At 40.6% G+C, this 18,115-nt stretch overlaps 1 protein-coding gene across 12 annotated transcripts in view; it reads left to right on the forward strand.

Moving 5' to 3' along the window:
* The window catches only part of DCC (DCC netrin 1 receptor), an 845,500-nt gene that overhangs the window by 421,473 nt on the left and 405,912 nt on the right, over nt 1-18,115 (forward strand). For all 12 annotated transcript variants that reach the window (XM_086372410.1, XM_086372411.1, XM_086372412.1 and 9 more), the window contains exon 8: nt 6,359-6,513. In XM_086372410.1, coding sequence (XP_086228536.1) covers nt 6,359-6,513 — 155 coding nt within the window. The remainder of the gene's footprint in view (nt 1-6,358; nt 6,514-18,115) is intronic.

The raw sequence follows: 18,115 nt of genomic DNA on the forward strand, positions 1-18,115 counted from the left end.
AGGAGGTTTTAGATGAAAAGCCTGATCTCAGCAAAGCAGCAGAATTATTGTTACTCGGTCAGAGTATATGCTTTTAGAACATAGTAGTTATTTTCCAAGAAACCTTAACCAGGTAAACCAAAGCCCAGAGAACCAGAATTTACAAGAAAGAGGTGCTTCTTATTAATGAACTCCTGTTAGTCTCCACGTGAAGGTCAGAGAAGGCAAGTTGCCTACACCTTTTCCAGCCAGCAGAAGAAGACAGACTATATAATTTATACTCTGTGGATGGTCAGTGAAGGAATAGGCCGTGAGTGGATTCTGGTCTCTCTGCTTCAGTCAACTTAATCTTCACTTGCCCACACTGACTCAGAGGCAAGTGGAAAATAAGTGGAATAATGATGTTCTGGACAGTTCATCTGCCACCACAGACCGTGACTCTGAGTTCTATGGGTTTGATGGGTAATTATGTCTTCAGAGTCTTCAGCGAAAACTTCTTGGAAATGCAGCCAGGGTCCCCTGCCGCTTTCCCAGGAGTGGTTGGTGCGGTGACAGGCAGTACCCCCTGGACACGTAACTGGACAAACTCCTAACCTCTCTGTTCTTCAGAACCTAGTGCATTTATCTGCCCATTTACAGAGGAACATGGGCTAGAATGAGCAAAATGAAGTCCTAATTGCTAACTGCCTAAAGACAGAGGTATGGAGAGTTTACTTGAGGTGCCTGCCATCGCCAGCAGCATGCAACCAGAGAAACAAGTCACAAGCTGTCCTTCCAAATTTAGATTTTATTTCCTTGTTGGGAGATGACTCGCAAACGTTTGCTTTCAGCTGTTAAAGAACAAATGGGGTCATCAAAAGCCACCTGCCAGTCTTTGTAACTGAACACATCTGTGAAGGGTGACATGGCCGTAAATGTTGTTTTCTTGGAATTCATTGGTGTCACATTTGACGTCACCCCTTAGGACCCTAGGAAGCATCAAAGCAACATGGCACCAAAGCCCAGATACCACAGGGCTGGGGGACTATGCTGGGAAACTCGGGGAACACCATTCGTTCTCCACTGCTGCTGGCAAAGCCTCTTCCCTTTCAAAGAATATTGCCGTTTTCATTATCGAAACTTGTCTGATGCCTCTAGTTCTGACGACTTTAAAAAATTGAAGTACAGCTGATTGACATCGTTGAGTTCATTTTGGTTGTACAGCAAAGTGATTCATATATATGTACCTATATATGAATACATGCATATATTCATATGCATGTATTCATATATGTGTGTATGTGTGTATGCATATACATGTTCTCTTTTCTTTTCTTTTCCAGTATGGTTTATCACAATATTGAATGTCGCTCCCTCTGCTCTACAGTAGGACCTTGCTGTTTATCCATTCTCTGTGTAACAGTTGGCATCTGCTGACCCCAAGCTCCCAATCCATTCCTCCCCCACTCCCCCTCCTCCTCTCAAGCACAGGTCTATTCTCGACATCTGTGGGGCAACTTTTTTTGATTTGACTTATCTCTGTAAACAAAATTAACCTGACAGAAAATGTCAATATTTATTTGTTTTTCTTTGTGATTGTACCTCTTATTACTTTCTCTCTTCAGATTGTGGAAAGTCCTCTTGAACTCAAGAACACTTCCTTCCTATGAGGTTGTCTTTTTTTTTTTTTTTATAATAATAGAAATAGTAGCAGTAGTAAGTGCCGTGTATGGAAGACTCCGTGAATACCAGGTCTCATGCCTACTGCTTTATATGGTTTACATACAGCATTTCATTGAAATCTCTAGAAACTCTATGAGGTAAATGTTTTTATAGCACCAGTTAGCACTTGAGGACTCTGAGGTTCAGATAAATTAAAGAGAAAGCTGGGAAAACAGCCCTTGGCTTTAAAATGCTGTGTGTGTGCATGCACACTCAGTCATGTCTCCCTCTTTGCGACCCCATGGATTGTAGCCCATCGGGCTCTTGTCCATGGGGTTTTCCAGGCAAGAACCCTGGAGTGGGTTGCCATTTTCTGCTCCAGGGAATCTTCCCAACCCAGGGATCAAACCCACATTTCCTGCATTGGCAGGAAGATTCTTTATGACTGCACCATCTGGGAAGCCTTAAAAATCCTGAATCTTTTACCTAATCTACCTAGGAGTTTGATGTTACCTCACTCTGATGGGATAAGTAGATTCCTGAAAATTGGCACATAACATGGAAATGCTTAGATTAAATCTGTATTTAAAGCCATTAAGAGCCCACGTTGAAGAAACTAGTGGTGAAGATACTTTGTTCACATTGTGTATAACATTGAAGAAATATCAGTTTTCTATATCAGTGAACATAGTTTCTTCATAACTCTTAATATCATAATTTGGGATATTTCTGAAAGCTGCTGGATCCCATGTCTTGGCTATTATAAACAGTGCTGTGATGAACAATGTTCTAATGAGGTGGATGAAACTAGAGCCTATTATACAGAGTGAAGTAAGCCAGAAAGAAAAACACCAATACAGTATACTAATACATATATATGGAATTTAGAAAGATGGTAACAATAACCCTGTATATGAGACAGCAAAAGAGACACTGATGTATATAACAGTCTTTTGGACTCTGTGGGAGATGGGGAGGGTGGGATGCTTTGGGAGAATGGCATTGAAACATGTATAATATCATATATGAAATGAGTCGCCAGTCCAGGTTCTATGCACGATACTGGATGCTTGGGGCTGGTGCACTGGGACGACCCAGAGGGATGGTACGGGGAGGGAGGAGGGAGGAGGGAGGAGAGTTCAGGATGGGGAACATGTGTATACCTGTGGTGGATTCATGTTGATGTATGGCAAAACCAATACAATATTGTAAAGTTAAAAAATTAAAAATTAAAAAAAAACAGTAAAAAAAAGAAAAGAAAAGAAAGCTGCTGGAGATTATAGGAACCTAAAACTCCCTTCCTTGTGATGAAATCCATCATCCCCTTTTTATGTGAGTGACGTTTCTATCATATGATCTTTGATATTCTTACCTGGACACACCCAGATGTTCTTGTCTTTTTTCCTTTGAAGAATGCCTTTTCAATGGGTTATGCCAGCACATCCTAGAACACAGCTATTTCACAAAAATTATTTAGTAATTACCTAAATAAAGTCAATCATGAAAGCTGTCCTTCCTTATAGATACCCAAGGAGTTTGGCATACAAATTGGACCTACATGAGTTTGGGTGAACTCCAGGAGTTGGTGATGGACAGGGAGGCCTGGCGTGCTGCAATTCATGGGGTCGCAAAGAGTCAGACACGACTGAGCGACTGAACTGAACTGAATTGATATTGCTCAAAGGTCTAGAAAATATATCATGAAACGACTCACAACAGGTGATAGTTACCCTCATCCTCACAGTGGTTTCTGAACACCCAGTGTCCCTTCTTCCTTGTAGAATTCCATGTCTTCTACCCGAAGTGCCCATGATCCAAATAGGCCCCTTGTTTTCCCCTATTGTTGAATGATACTGATTCTGGAATGAATCCAGAATGAAGCCCCAGATCTCACTCTTAACTGGGATTTGCTGACTATGAGTCCTTTGCAAAAAAAAAAAAAAAATGTTGTTTCTCTAAATCTTACTTTTGCATTTGTAAAATAATGCTAATAAAACCATCATATTTATATAAAAAGAGAAGAAATACATATAGCAACTCCTCTACTGAAAGAAAATAAGATGCAGGAATCTATACATTCATAAGGCGTGCAATCTGTTTATGAGGATTTTCTTTCAAAAAGTAATATATTGGCTTAAATAATTTTAGTTTGGTAGAGTCAATGAGTGTGATGTGTGGTACATGGGGATATTATCTGATGTTTCTTAGTCTTACTATAGGTCACTATTGAATCCCACCAAACCCTTCCCCAACTCTGTCATAATTCAGCCTTGTGGCAACTTAACACAGTACTCATACAGGAATGCCTGCTGCTGCTGCTAAGTTGCTTCAGCCGTGTCCGACTCTGTGCGACCCCATAGACGGCAGCCCACCAGGCTCCACCGTCCCTGGGATTCTCCAGGCAAGGGAATGGGTTGCCATTTCCTTCTCCAATGCAGGAAAGTGAAAAGTGAAAGGGAAGTCGCTCAGTCGTGTCCGACTCTTAGCGACCCCATGGACTGCAGCCCACCAGGCTCCTCCGTCCATGGGATTTTCCAGGCAAGAGTGCTGGAGTGGGGTGCCATCGCCTTCTCCGACAGGAATGCCTAAACCTGGGCTATATCCAGATTCATATGGGATGCTTGGGTTTCATTTGTTTATTGTGATAAAATATACATAACATAGCACTTAAAATTCTAACCATTTTTAAGTGCAGAGTTCTATGGCATTAAATGCATTTACCTGTGGAGCAACTCTCCCCTCCCCAGAATTCCCAACTGAAGCTCTGTACTCATTAAATACTAACACCACATCCCTCCCTCCTCCTTGCCTAGGTTAACACCTAGGCTTCATATTTTAATTACAAGCAGTACCAGATAAACTCATGCTAACTGCTATAACAACTAAACCCTCAAGCTTATAATGGCTCGAGTTTCTCTGACTCTATAAAGTAGAAAAACAATGTTCATAATTGACAGGCAGTTCTTCTTACAGGTCCATTCCAGAATTCTTGCAGAATTTAGACTCCTCCATCATGATGTGGGGCTTCCCAAGTGGCTCAATGGTAAAGAATCTGCCTTCCAATGCAGGAAGATGCAAAAGATGCAGGTTTGATCACTGGGTTGAGATTATACCCTGCAGTAGGAAATGACAACCCACTCCCATATTCTTTTCTGGGAAATACCATGAAGAGGAGCCTGGCAGGCTACAGTCCATGGGGTCACAAAGAGTTGGACATGACTGAACGACTGAGCACACACGTCATCAGCGTATGGTTCCAAAGTCTGCCTGCTGCTATGTGGCTCCTCTCCCCAGGCCTGGAATCAGCACGGACATGTGCACTCACACTCATTGGTTAAACCCAGTGCCATGGGTTCATCTAGGCTTCACGGGGGCCAGGACATAGGATCCAGTGCACGGAGAAGGAGAAATGAGTTTGAGGAGGAGCCAGCCAGTCTCAGTCATATCAGTGAAAGTAAGAGTGTATATATACCCAAGAATCACCATTCATCCCCTTAGAACTTTGCTTTCACTTTTCTCTTTGGAAACTTAATTTGCCCTGTCAGAAAAACAGATTTCATTTGAAATATTTCCCTGAAACAAAATAAAACTTGTAAAATTGAAATGAACATATAATTCCACTGAGATGCAAGAGGTAGCATCTAGAAATAGAAACCTTAAGAAACAGTTGAGTGGCTTAGAAGGAACTCTTTCTTCACATTCAATTACACGAGACTTGTGAGGATATAAATATCTAAAACCATGTGTGTCCTTAAAGCGTACTTGAGAGGTTCTTGTTTCTAATGTGTTAGGATCTATATCCATAGGATTTGTCTTCTCTTAATATGTACTATAAATCCCACCATGATCAGCCTATTAATTCATTTGTTTGGAACCACTAAGGAAGATCCCCTGGAGGAGACCATGGCAAACCACTCCAGTTTTCTTGCCTGTAAAATCCCATGGACCGAGAAGCCTGGCAGGCTACAGTCCATAGAGTCACAAAGGGTCAGACACAACAGAAGCGACTTAGCATACGCACACACACTAAGGAAGGTTTTAATTGGAAAATGAATGGGAATCATGTAGTAGTGGCTTGAAGAAAAGGCAGGAAGATGTGTATTGTACTTCCTCCCCACACAGGAGGGAGTCTACTTCCTTTTGCTAACTTCACTTAACGTAACCACAGGAAGATGTGTATTGTACTTCCTCCCCACACAGGAGGGAGTCTACTTCCTTTTGCTAACTTCACTTAACGTAACCACAGGACTTCAATCTCTATGCACATCGGCATTTAGCATCTGCCTTTCCCTTTCCTATAATGGAAGAAAATAATGCATTGGTTGGCAGTGCTGACAAAGACTGACTTGCGGAATAATCGAAACTCTAATTTCTGTCATTAGCTCAGTGTTTGCAAAATGCATCTCCCTGCCTGCACTCCAGATGTTCATTCTTATTTTACTAGCTCTTTGTTATGAGTTTTGACGCTAAATGGTAAAGTGTCAAGGGGAAAGACTTGAGTACGCAAGGTTCATGGGAACGGCATAAACTTGAACTCCCCAGAAACCCTGCAACATTTATTTGTAGGCCCTTCCAGTCCGTTTGCCTCCCAGAGTGAGCCTCTGAGACCTTGCCTTACATGCAGTGTCGACAGGAAAGAACCTTTGGATCCACCTTACTGCTCTCGCTTGTTAAGTAAAGGTTGTGCCTGAAAGTGTTCACGTGGGAATCATCTTTTCCTGTGACTTTCGTTTCCCAGGGAACGAGCAGTGAACACGTCGCAGCCCGGGTCCCTCCAGTTCACCGTGGGGAACCTGAAGCCAGAAGCCATGTACACCTTCCGGGTTGCAGCCTACAACCAGTGGGGGCCTGGGGAGAGCTCTCAGCCCATCAAGGTGGCCACTCAGCCTGAGTGTGAGTATGCGACGGGAAGGGCCAAATTAGGAAGTGCTCGTTTTCGTAGGTGATATCTTTGAATCCCTTCATAGTAGTTTATTGAGGTGACAAAATAGAAGATTTCTGGAGCAATACATTTACCCTGAAGGTTTTTAAAGATAACTTTTTAACAAAATGGTCTCCTCACTTTGGTCGGTCTGCAGAGAAACAAATTAACAACTAGGAAGGCCTGATCCATCCATCCGGTCTACATATCCACTCCCGAGTGAGTGAGTGACTCTAGCTGCCAGAACTTCATCATCAGCATTGGGGTTCAGCCTCCTGCACTGATTTTTTTTTTTTTTTCAGATTTTTCCGAGTTTGTGTATGAAAAGTATTACATCAGAGAAAAACCAATGGTGTAGGACTTCTCAGTACAGGGGCTTATTCAGTAACTTGCTCATACACTGAATGCCGTACAGAAGCTTCCAAAAGCAAACCCAGATTCAAGAAATGTAAATCGATAATTTCTACTGGGCAATATCACTATCCTGTCATGTAAATGACTATATTAAGCTCCACAAACAAAATAATGCTGCTAAATGTTCTCTGACCAAATTATAATTTAGTGATTTCTCCTTTTATCAAGGAACAAACAGCCCCCAAACTGCACTTTTAAAAGAGAGTTCTGTATTTCTTACAACATTTTGAATTTTCTACTAAAATTCTGATGTTATTTGGAAAGATTGATTGCCAATGAGTTGTTTGCCAACTTTATTTTGTTAAGAGTTTTAAGAAGTTGTAATCTAACGGTTAAATGAACTAAATGACTGCTTATAATGAAGTATATCCGTTGTTTAGACATTTAGACACCTAGTTTCATCTACTCCTGTTTGTATTTTTTTTTTCAAATGATGCTGTTTTATTTGTATTCCCAATCATTTTATTTAAAACTCTATCTATCTTCAAAATCACCTCACATGCTTTTGGAAGAACATGAAGTAGAAATCAGAAATATTTTAATTGGTAAATAAGAGAAAATAATCTTTGGATTAGGTTACTTGTTAGGGATTTGAAATCAGCAAGTTAAAGAAGATTCTGAGAGGTAGTCTGGGTGCTGGCACCATGTTTTACTCTGGGCAGAATCTCTGTTCCTTTTCTCATGTAGCCAAGACTTCAAAAGACCAGATGAGAACAGATTGGGATAAAGGATTTGTTGGGGGTGAGGAGAAGACTAAGCTGTACAAGTCTGAGAGATACGTGCATCACAGGAATAAAACCTCACACAGCATCTTTAAAGCCATAGAAATGTGCAGATTTCAGGTCATATATAGAAAATGCAGGCACCCAAGCAGGACCAGCTAAATAATTTGCAGGATCCAGAAGCTACAGCAGCTCATCAATCCTTGCTCTACGTGGGACCCTCCTTAGCATGGGGCCTTGTGCAGCTTCCTTGTCACGTGCCAGCAAAGGTGGTCCCGCTTCCAGGTTTCTCTTCTAAAGAATGTTTTGTTGCTCTTTGGGTTTAAATCACTAGATAATGCTGATTTCCACTTCATAGTGTTATTGGTCACATATGATTTGAGACATCAATTTTCCCATTGACTCTCTCTTTATAGATCATACATATATATAGATAATCAATGACTTTTTTTTTCTTTTTTTTAATTAATTTTATTTTATTTTTAAACTTTACATAATTGTATTAGTTTTGCCAAATATCAAAATGAATCCATCACAGGTATACATGTGCTCCCCATCCTGATAATCAATGACTTTTATAAATATTTAGTATTTTTAATCAATAAACTGAATAAAAACAAATTAGGTCTATATATATATATATATACATATATACATATATGTTTAAATGGTATATGCCATATTGTGTACACAGACTGATAGTTGAAAAACCCATAAAAATTCTCTAAAAAGATCTTGTTCAGTTTTTTCATGGTAGAACTTAAACTTTAAAAGCATGTTCATTTTCAGAAGATCCAATTTCTATGGATTGTCTGAATCCTTTGCTTCCTAATCCAACTATTATCCCCGGAATTGTTTTTGTGTACTTTTCTGGGCTGACTGGCTATGATTACATTACATTGCTGATAAAAATTCTACAGTCAGCCTCATTTCTAAGACTGAGCAATGTTCTTTATCTTCTATCAATACCATTTTTCCTAAGTATCCAGCTTGAAAATCAATTTCCAGAATTTGTTTTTAAAGGCCAACCTTTCCAAGTCAAGAGAGAAGAAAGTCTTCCACTTGGAAACTGACTAATAGTAATACCTCATTTCATTAAAAAAAAATAATAAAGTACTCATGATACAATGTGTTTGGTATAATTAATAATAAAAAAATCAGTCTGTGATTATTTGTATTACACACATATGGCATTAGCTTTTATAAAGCGCAAGCAATGGTATAATTCAACTGACAAGTATAGTTAATGAATATCCACTGTGTTTCTAACACTGTTCACAGTGACTGAGACACATTAAGAAAGCATAGCTATGTAATGAGTAATAGCACTTAAAGTTCCAAGAAGCTTCTTAAGGAAGCAAATGTTTTAAATATGTAACAATAATAAAATAGGTAAGGAAACTTGCAAGAATTTGTTCAATGAAATGTAAGAACTCTGAATCGTAGATTTGCTTATGAGCCCCTTACCTGTGATGGCCTCTGGCATATGCTCAGCCTCTGTCTGTGGTACCAAATTGAATCTTGGAGATAAGAGTTTTGGGTGAGTTAGAAAAGAATAGCTTTATTGCTTTGCCAGTCAAAGGGGGACACAGTGGGCTCCTACCCTCAAAAACTACGTGTCCCCACCCAGGGGAGTTTGCTGAGGAGTTTTATGTTCAAGAGTATAGTTGCTTGCCTTCCTTTTTATCTCTTTTCTTGATATCTTTATGAGCTGGTTCCTTTAGTCTGGTCTCAAGTGGTCTTTGGGCTTCCCAGGTGGCGCTACTGGAAAAGAACTCTCCTGCCAATGCAGGAGATGCCGGTTCTATCTCTGAGTCAGGAAGATCCCCTGCAGCAGGAGGGCATGGCAGTCCACTCCAGTATTCTTGCCTGGAGAATCCCATGGACAGAGGAGCCTGGCGGGCTACAATCCATGGGGTGGCAAAGAGCTGGACATGACTGAAGAGACTTAGCACACACGCATGCATGAGTGGTCTTCTCCAGTTGAAGAATGCTGCCATCTTCCATTTGCTGGGTTGTAATTCCATAAAGAACTTAGAGGCATTGTTGCATGTAGCCCTTGAGGCAGACCCAGGCCCCTGCCCCAAAGCTGCAGTGTTGTTTCTTAGCCCTTCCTTCCTTGTCTTTGCATCCCTTTCCTTCCTGGATTAGCAACTGTTCGAATCTGCTTTTTGGAACTCCAGGAAGGTCATGGAGGCTGCGATCTGTTCCCTACAGGGAACGGGGTGGGGGGTGGAATGGAAAGGATGGGAAGGCTTCTGTGTCCATCATGTCCAGGAGTCCCACAGGATCCTGCTTGCTTTCACGTACTATCTAGGCAGTTTTTATGCCTAAATCATCTTGTCCTCCTCCTCAAATAAGTGCTTTATTACAAAGACAGCCACCTTGATCCTTTATATATCATCCATTTTTCCTCCTTCAGAAAGTAGTCTGAGAATTTTTATAGAAAACCACACTGGGCACTGGTCTCGGTAAGCATTTACTTAAAATTTAAGCATAAATGATAATAAGGCATAAAATAAAATTAAAAACTCGAATGAATAAAATCTGTTGCTTGTTGGTATTATCGTAGCATGCAAGTTATGTTTTCTCCAGAAAATGAAAGTGGAAAATTATCCTGTTTTTGACACATGAAGGTGTCTTAATTTCTTCACTAAGGGTAGTGATAGTGGCCTTAGAATGCTAACCACATGTTGGCCTTTAATGACAACAATTGTTTTATTAAATCACCTCTCTTTTTACACTATATGGAGTAAGAATTATTTCCTTCGCAGACCATTGTTTATTGGAGGGTGACCTGATTGTGTTTCATTGAGGACTTTTCTTGAATAATTAATCTCTTACTGAGCAGCTAGGTAGACAGGAGTAGTTCAGGCTAGATACACAGTACTTTTAGAATAGCTTTTTACATGTGCAAAACAGCCACCTCCTTCAATTCATTTAGATTAAGAGTCTTGTGGCGCTCACTCACTGCCTTTATTATAGATATTAGGATGAATAAATAATGTTATCATAACTAATAGGTAGGACATGTGTATTTTATCTTCTGTGTTAACACAAAAATGCCACTTTGGCAATTTAAAACTATTTCTAGGGTAAGGAGCACTTCATCTTCCCCAAGCCTGTTCAATAAAACACCGATTTCTGAGTAAGATCCAGCATCTTAGAGATCCCGTACTTCGTTGCCCCCTTCCCTCCTCTCCTGTGCTGTTTCTTCTCTCCCTCCCCTTCCTCCCCTGTCTTTCTCCTCCTCTTTCTCTTCTCTCTCAGCTTCTTATAAGCTCATCTTTCTATGTTTTTAGAGAAAGTTCAAAGGCTGAGTTTATTACTTGGTTAGAATTTCAGAATCTAGAGGCAGAGGCAGGGGGGATGTTTTCATTTTTCTCTCCCTGACAAAATGATCTTATCTTTTGAAAATGGGTCCCGTCTGGGTATGCAATTGCTTGCTCATTTTATCACGGTTTTTCCAAATGTGATGTAGTAATTGTACACTAAAATGACATAGCTTTTATACAAATTGAATTTCAAGTTTTTCATATTATTTGAAAATATAAACTCTATTATGAAAACCATATTCTCAAGGAATCAACCCTGATAGAAAATATGTCTGAAATATGAATCAGCCAGCAAGTGTTTCTGAAAGTGCATACATACTGCAGTAATCATTTAAAGAGATCACCAGCCCAAGATCCAGTTTATGAAATAATCACCCAGAATACAAAGGCTTGATTTATAGGCAGGTTTGTGTCTCCTGATTCTATCTTCCTTGTGCTAACTCCTTGCTCCTTCCTTCTGCCTTTATAATGTGTAATTTCTCCACTGTATTATCAGCCGGATTTAAGTCCCTGCCTGCTTAAGACTTGTCTAATCTTTTCATGCCACATGTGGAGGATTTTTGAATTATTATTTGGGGTCCTTTAAGATGCCGTTAAGGCAGTTTAATCTTGAAGGATATTAAAATGGACCACATACTGTCTGGAGGCTCGAGTTAGAGTGGGGAGCCTATTTGCTAGACCACAACCCAATTATCCACAAAACCCTTTTATAGTTAAGTGTTGTAAGTAATATTCTTAGTCCATTATATTCTTTACACTGAAAAGGCGAGTGAAAGCAACCACCAAATTGAGTGACTTTAAGATATATTATCTAGAGGAATAGATATATTTGCCTTTTTTGTCCATCCCTGAACATCTTTTTTTTTCTTTCTTTCTTTATTTTTATTCTATAAAGACTCTTCTTGTATAGTTGTTACGGAACTTGAAAAGTCTCTGAATATTATGTCTCCAAATATTACTGCCTATTTCTTAGAATTGTCTTAATCTTTCTTTCTTAAGATTTTTTTTTTTTTTTTTTGTCATGTGGATCATTTTAAAAGTCTTTATGGAATTTGTTACAATTCACTGCTTCTGTTTCACGTTTTGATATTTTGGTCATGAAGCTTGTGGGATCTTAGCCTGAACCTCAGATCAAACCCGCACTCCCTGCATTGGAAGGTAAAATCTTAACCACTGGACCACCAGGAGCATCCCAAGTTTCTTAATCCTCGAAACCTCATTGTCCTCAATTATAAGTTGGAGATATTATTTACTCCTCTTCTTTATTCTGAAAGCTCAGCCTCTTTGTACATGGGTGCCAAATCAAACCTTGGAGAAAAGAGTTTTTGGTGAAGTAGAAAAGAATAGCTTTATTGCTTTGCCAGGCAAAGAAGGACACAGTGGTCTCTTGCCTCTCTGAAAAACTGTGCGTCCCAACCCAAGAGGACTTGACAAGGAGTTTCACAGCAACAGTTCAAGGGTGGGGCAACCGTTTCCCTCAGATTGGGACTGGAACCCACGTGGCTGGGACTCGAACCCAGCCAAACCCATGGTACCTGGTTTCAGGGTCTAATAAAGCTCAGGTTCTTAATGTCTCATCATAGAAAAAATTCAGAGAGAGACAGAGTGATAAGAAGCGGATTTATTCAGATTCAGAGAGAAGCGCACGCCACAGACGGAGTGTGAGCCATCGCAGAGGGCGAATGTGGCTGCAAAATGTGGCTTGGTTAGTTTTTATAGGCTGGGTAATTTCATATGCTAATGAGCGGGAGGGTTATTCCGACTGTTTTTCGGAAGGGGTGGAAGTTTCTGGGATTTGGTCCACCGCCCACTCCGTGGTCTTTTGACAGTGCCTTGGAACTGTCACGGCCCCTCTGGGTGTGTCCCTTCACTTGCTGCCTGAGGATCAAGATCTGGTCTTGGCTGCCATCTTGGTCCCACTTGATTCGAATCGGTTTATGCTGTGTCCTGGGGCTATGTCATTCTTTCAAAAGCTGTGTCCTCCCCCTTTCCCTCCTGTTATGGAATTGCTGACAACACTAGGGCATGTGCAGGGTCTCAGGTGGTCAGTCTTCTCATCTTGATGCGCTTTTGTGGTCCCGTGAATCCTGTCTCAGCTGATTTCTTGGCTGTTCCTCCCTTGATTATCAGCTATTCCAATCTGCCATTTGAAACTCAGCAAAGGCCATGGAGGCTGGAGTCTTGCCTATAAGAAATGGGACAAAAAGGTTTCCATGCCCATGAGCCCCACAGAGTCCTTCTCAGTTTCATTACCAGGTTGTAAAGATGAAATGTGATAATCTATGGGAAGCCCCCAAGTCTTACCTGGCGTCTAGTATACAATCAATAGAAGGAGGTTTCCTGCCCCTAATGGGATCAAATGGAAACATAATTCCAACTGCCTTGCACTTGCAACTAAAGTGGGACACTCAGTAGTGTAATCATAAGGTAATAAAGCTAATACAATACCTATTGATAGTTTGTATTTGGCTTGATTACTATGTAATCAACCATTTATGGATTTTATTACTTTCCCTGCAATCATCCTCTCCCTGTTTAGCAGGCTGTTGCAAACTTGTTCGTTGTCTAATTTTGCTTCTTGGACATCTTTGCATCCCTAACTAAATTTTGAAGCTTTATGAGCAGAAAACACTCTATTATCCCATAAAATGTGACACAGCATTGCCATTTTGTGAATAGCTAGCTGGTTAACATTTGCTGGTAGAATCTGATTTGTACTTAATGTGTGGCAAAGATAATATGTTTCAGTAATAGTCATTCATCATGATTCTATAAATTAAGCAAACCAAGTAAATCATAGTTCTGTCTATCTCTTTCTTTCTTTTTTTTTTTTTAAAGTCACTTAACCTGGTTTCCAATTATTAACTGCACTGTGTGATGATTTGAGTGGATATCCGGGACAATGATGAAGGCAAAGTTGACTGTGAACCCATCAGCTGGTCTAGTTTTGTGTCATATACGTGGCAATAGACTAGCAGTAGAAAGAAGTAAATTTAAGCACTGGCATTCTATCTTTGTAGGTAACATACAAATGCTGGTATAGTTTCAAAATTCTTTCACTGCAGTAACGTTTTCAGGTATTACAGGATGGAAGACACTAAAGGCTTATGCTGTGGCATTCCCAGCAACAGAAGCTAGAAGGAACCCATTCAGGTTCGGTGGTCAACTAGCGAGGTATTATTATGTCTTCTACTGAGCGACTTCACTTCACTTTTCGCTTTCACGCATGGGAGAAGGAAATGGCAACCCACTCCAGGGTTCTTGCTTGGAGAATCCCAGGGACGGCAGAGCCTGGTGGACTGCCGTCTATGAGGTCGCACAGAGTCGGATACAACTGAAGCGACTTAGCAGCAGCAGCAGCAGCAGCATGTCTTCTGCAGTGATGTGTATTAGTGGCAGAATCAGAGGTAGGCTTGTGCAGATGGGTTGTTTACGCATGTTAGGAAAGTGTGAAGCAAGGGTGAGTCATCCTGTACTTATTCATCATTTATTCATTCAGTCAGTCCTTCAAAATTATTCTTTTATGCTAAGTCCTAGACGTCCACGGTCCAGTACAGTTACCATTAGCTACATGTATCGATTTGCAGTTCAACACATTGATGTAAAATAAATTAAAAATTCAGGCACACTAACCACAACTGTCAAATAGCACTTAAAATTTAAACAGAATTGAAAACTAAAATTCCAGCGCCTCATCAGTCACATTTCAGAAGTTCATATGTGACTACTGGCTGCTGTGTGGGACAGCAGAGACAGCATTGGTATTATCAGAGAAAATTCTGTTGGGCCCCCTGCTTGAGACTCTCCTAGTACAGAGGATACAAAAGCAAGTCAGATAATGCCCTGATTCCCAAGGAACTAGTATCTAACAGTTTTAAGCAGAACTCACTAAAAGCACATTTAATAGATTACTCCTCTTTGAATGTTGAAAAAGTTCTTTATGCACTGAGTTAATATAAAATATTTCTTTTTAAAAGACCAGAGAATCTAGATCTTAACATATTTTCTGATTAGTTATGCAAATTTCTCTCAGTATTTTCTCAGTTTAAAGTATAAATATATACGTGTGTATCTCCTTTGGTGGCTCAGTGGTAAAGAATCTGCCTGCCAATGTAGGAGATGTGAGTTGGATCCTTGGGTTGGGAAGATCCCCTGGAGAAGGAAATGGCAACCCACTCTAGGATTCTTGCTTAGAAAATCCCCTGGACGGGGAGCCTGGCAGGCTACAGTCCATGGGGTTGCAAAAGGGTTGGACACAACTTAGAGACTAAAACAGCAACTATATATATATATATATATATATATTTCAGTGCACAGTTAAAGACGAAGAACAAAAATGTCTTGTTGCCTGGGTTAAACAGTGATGTAGCATAAGAAAATCTCTGCTGGCTCACTGTCATTCTCTCTTTGAGCACAAAGCATAATTCAGTCTCCTTCCACTGGTATAATGAAACATCTAGAGAGGTTATCTGCTCGGTGTGAAATTATAGGGAAAAAAATGCTACTGATTTCTCACTGATATTAGGGAGTATGAAGACAGAAGGCATGAAAGTGTCATAATAATGAGATGTTTCTGGAAAGTACGGATATCTAGCTTGGGATAAAAAGGTTCCAAAGAAGTAGATTTCTTTTGGGTTTAATTGCCTCATTTGGTGATGTAGCCTACTAAAAATGAAGGTAGGTTCCTTGGAAAACTGAATAAGAGCAAAATAGAGCTTGAACATCAGCAGGGAAATTGCCATCATGCTGCTACAGCCAAATAAAACTCTACTCCAAAGATAAAACAGCTGAACTGAGCTCTTTTATGGGATTCCTTCAGTTAGATCAGACACTATGGAGAGCTGGTGTTCATGACTAGTGAAGAGCGAAGACACACTGAGAATATAGCGTTTATTTAACTCATACGTATTTATATATTATCTCATCTTGACAGCCGCTTTAATCTCTGTGGTCTATAAGCAATTATCGAGCATCTACTGGTGGTCAAGACTTTTGTAAGGTGCTGTAAATAGAAAGTAAAATAAGATGGGCAAAACAGTATCCAAAGATATCAGGGATGGAATTTCTGAAGACAGTGTATGTGAAGGATAAGTTGTTCTAAATCATGCTGTAGGTTCAAATTTATGTCCACTCTTTAGCCTAAAGTTAGGATTATAAGGTGAAAGTGAAGGTAATTAAAGTATTAGTCGCTCAGTCATGTCTGTCTCTGTGACCCCATGGACTGTAGACCACCAGGCCCCTCTGTCCATGGAATTCTCATGGACAAGAGAATGCTGGAGTGTGCAGCCATTTCTTTCTCCAGGGGATCTTCCTGACCCAAGGATTGAACCTGGATCTCCTGCATTGTAGGCAGATTCTTTTACCATCTCGGCCACCAAAGAAGCCCCAAGGATTATAAGGTATTAGTGTATAAATATTATATAATTTAATGCATAAAAATTCATGCATTTATATACACATGTGCATTTTGTGTTTTAGTATGAAATATGATAGTTCTTTTTAGAAAGTATCACATGAAGAAATTTAGTTGACTAACCTCTCGTGATTGTTGCTGTTGTTTAGTCGCTCAGTCGTGTCTGCCTCTTTGCAGCTCCACAGACTGTAGCACACCAGGCTCCTCCATCCTTGGGAATTCTCCAGGCAAGAATACTAGAGTGGGTTGCCATTTCCTTCTCCAGGGTATGTTCCTGACCCAGGGATTGAACCCACCGCTCCTGAATTGACAGACTGGTTCTTTACCACTTCACCACCAGGGAAGCCTCATCCTCATGAGATACCCAAAATAAGTGAAATCCGTTTTTTAAAATCATTGTACTGTTTGACAGATTCTTTTCACTGCTGATTATACTCTGCCTGGTGTAATGTAACTTATGTGCTACACCAAAGGGTCATAATTTGACTTTAACTCTTATTCTCTAACTCCAGTCTTCCTACATTGTTATGTTGTTTTGATAAAGATACTATTTGCAGTTCATAGGAACAGTGCTAGGGAGGAATGTACCTACAACTGTTCCCAATTCTATGAAAACTCTTTGGATCTCAGCCCAATCTTCCCACCTTGGGAAACCCCATGGCACATCCAATACAGAATTTGAACTGGGCCAGAGTTTCTGGTCACAGGACATTTGACAAGTCCAGGGTATCACCATGTGTTGAAATTGAAAGATTTTAAGGTGAGGCCACACAATTCCTTTGTGGTCCAATGGCTAAGGCTCTGTGCTTCCAATGCGGGGGCCCAGTTTCAATCCCTGGTCAGGGAACTAGATCTTAAAGCTCCTGATGGCCACCTGATGTGAAGAGCCGACTCATTGGAAAAGACCCTGATGCTGGGAAAGATTGCGGGCAGGAGGAGAAGGCAGGGACAGAGGATGAGATGGTTGAATGGCATCACTGACTCAACGGACATGAATTTGAGCAAGCTCTGAGAGAGTGGAGGACAGAGGCGCTTGGTGTGCTGCAGTCCATGGGGTCGCAAAGAGCTGGATATGGCTTAGCGACTGAACAACAAGCACAACACACATTTGATGGTAGAAGTTAAAGTTGGTGCCACCAGTGTCCAAGAGTAAATGATCACAGGGTTTTCATTAAAGAAAGTGAAGGTCGCTCACTCATGTCCAACTCTTTGTGATCCCATGGACTATCCATGGAATTCTCTAGGCCAGAATACTGGAGTGGGTATCCTTTCCTTTCTCCAGGAAATCTTCCCAACCCAGGGATCCAGCATTGCAGGCAGATTCTTTACCAGCTGAGCTGCAAGGGAAGCCCAAGAATACTGGAGTGGGTAGCCTATCCCTTCTCCCGGGGATCTTCCTGACCCAGGAATCAAACCAGGGTCTCCTGCACTGTAGGCAGATTTTTTACCAACTGAGCCATCAACTGGAAGTCAAAATAGTGAAGCACTGAACCCATGATCAATGCAAGTACACTGTTCATTACCACCTTATTTTAATCTGTAATTCCTATTCTAGGTCTTCTGTATGAAAGGAGGGTGAAAGGTGATTAAGAACAAGGATTCAGAATTCAGATTGAATTAGAATTCTGGCTTTTTCACTTACTAGCTAACTGGGGTAAACTGGTTTGCTAAACCACAGCTTCCTCCTGTA

Source organism: Bos grunniens, chromosome 24 (assembly GCF_055505025.1).
Source record: "Bos grunniens cultivar Pamir isolate PY7600 chromosome 24, Bosgru_T2T1.0, whole genome shotgun sequence".
Classification (NCBI taxonomy): domain Eukaryota; kingdom Metazoa; phylum Chordata; class Mammalia; order Artiodactyla; family Bovidae; genus Bos; species Bos grunniens.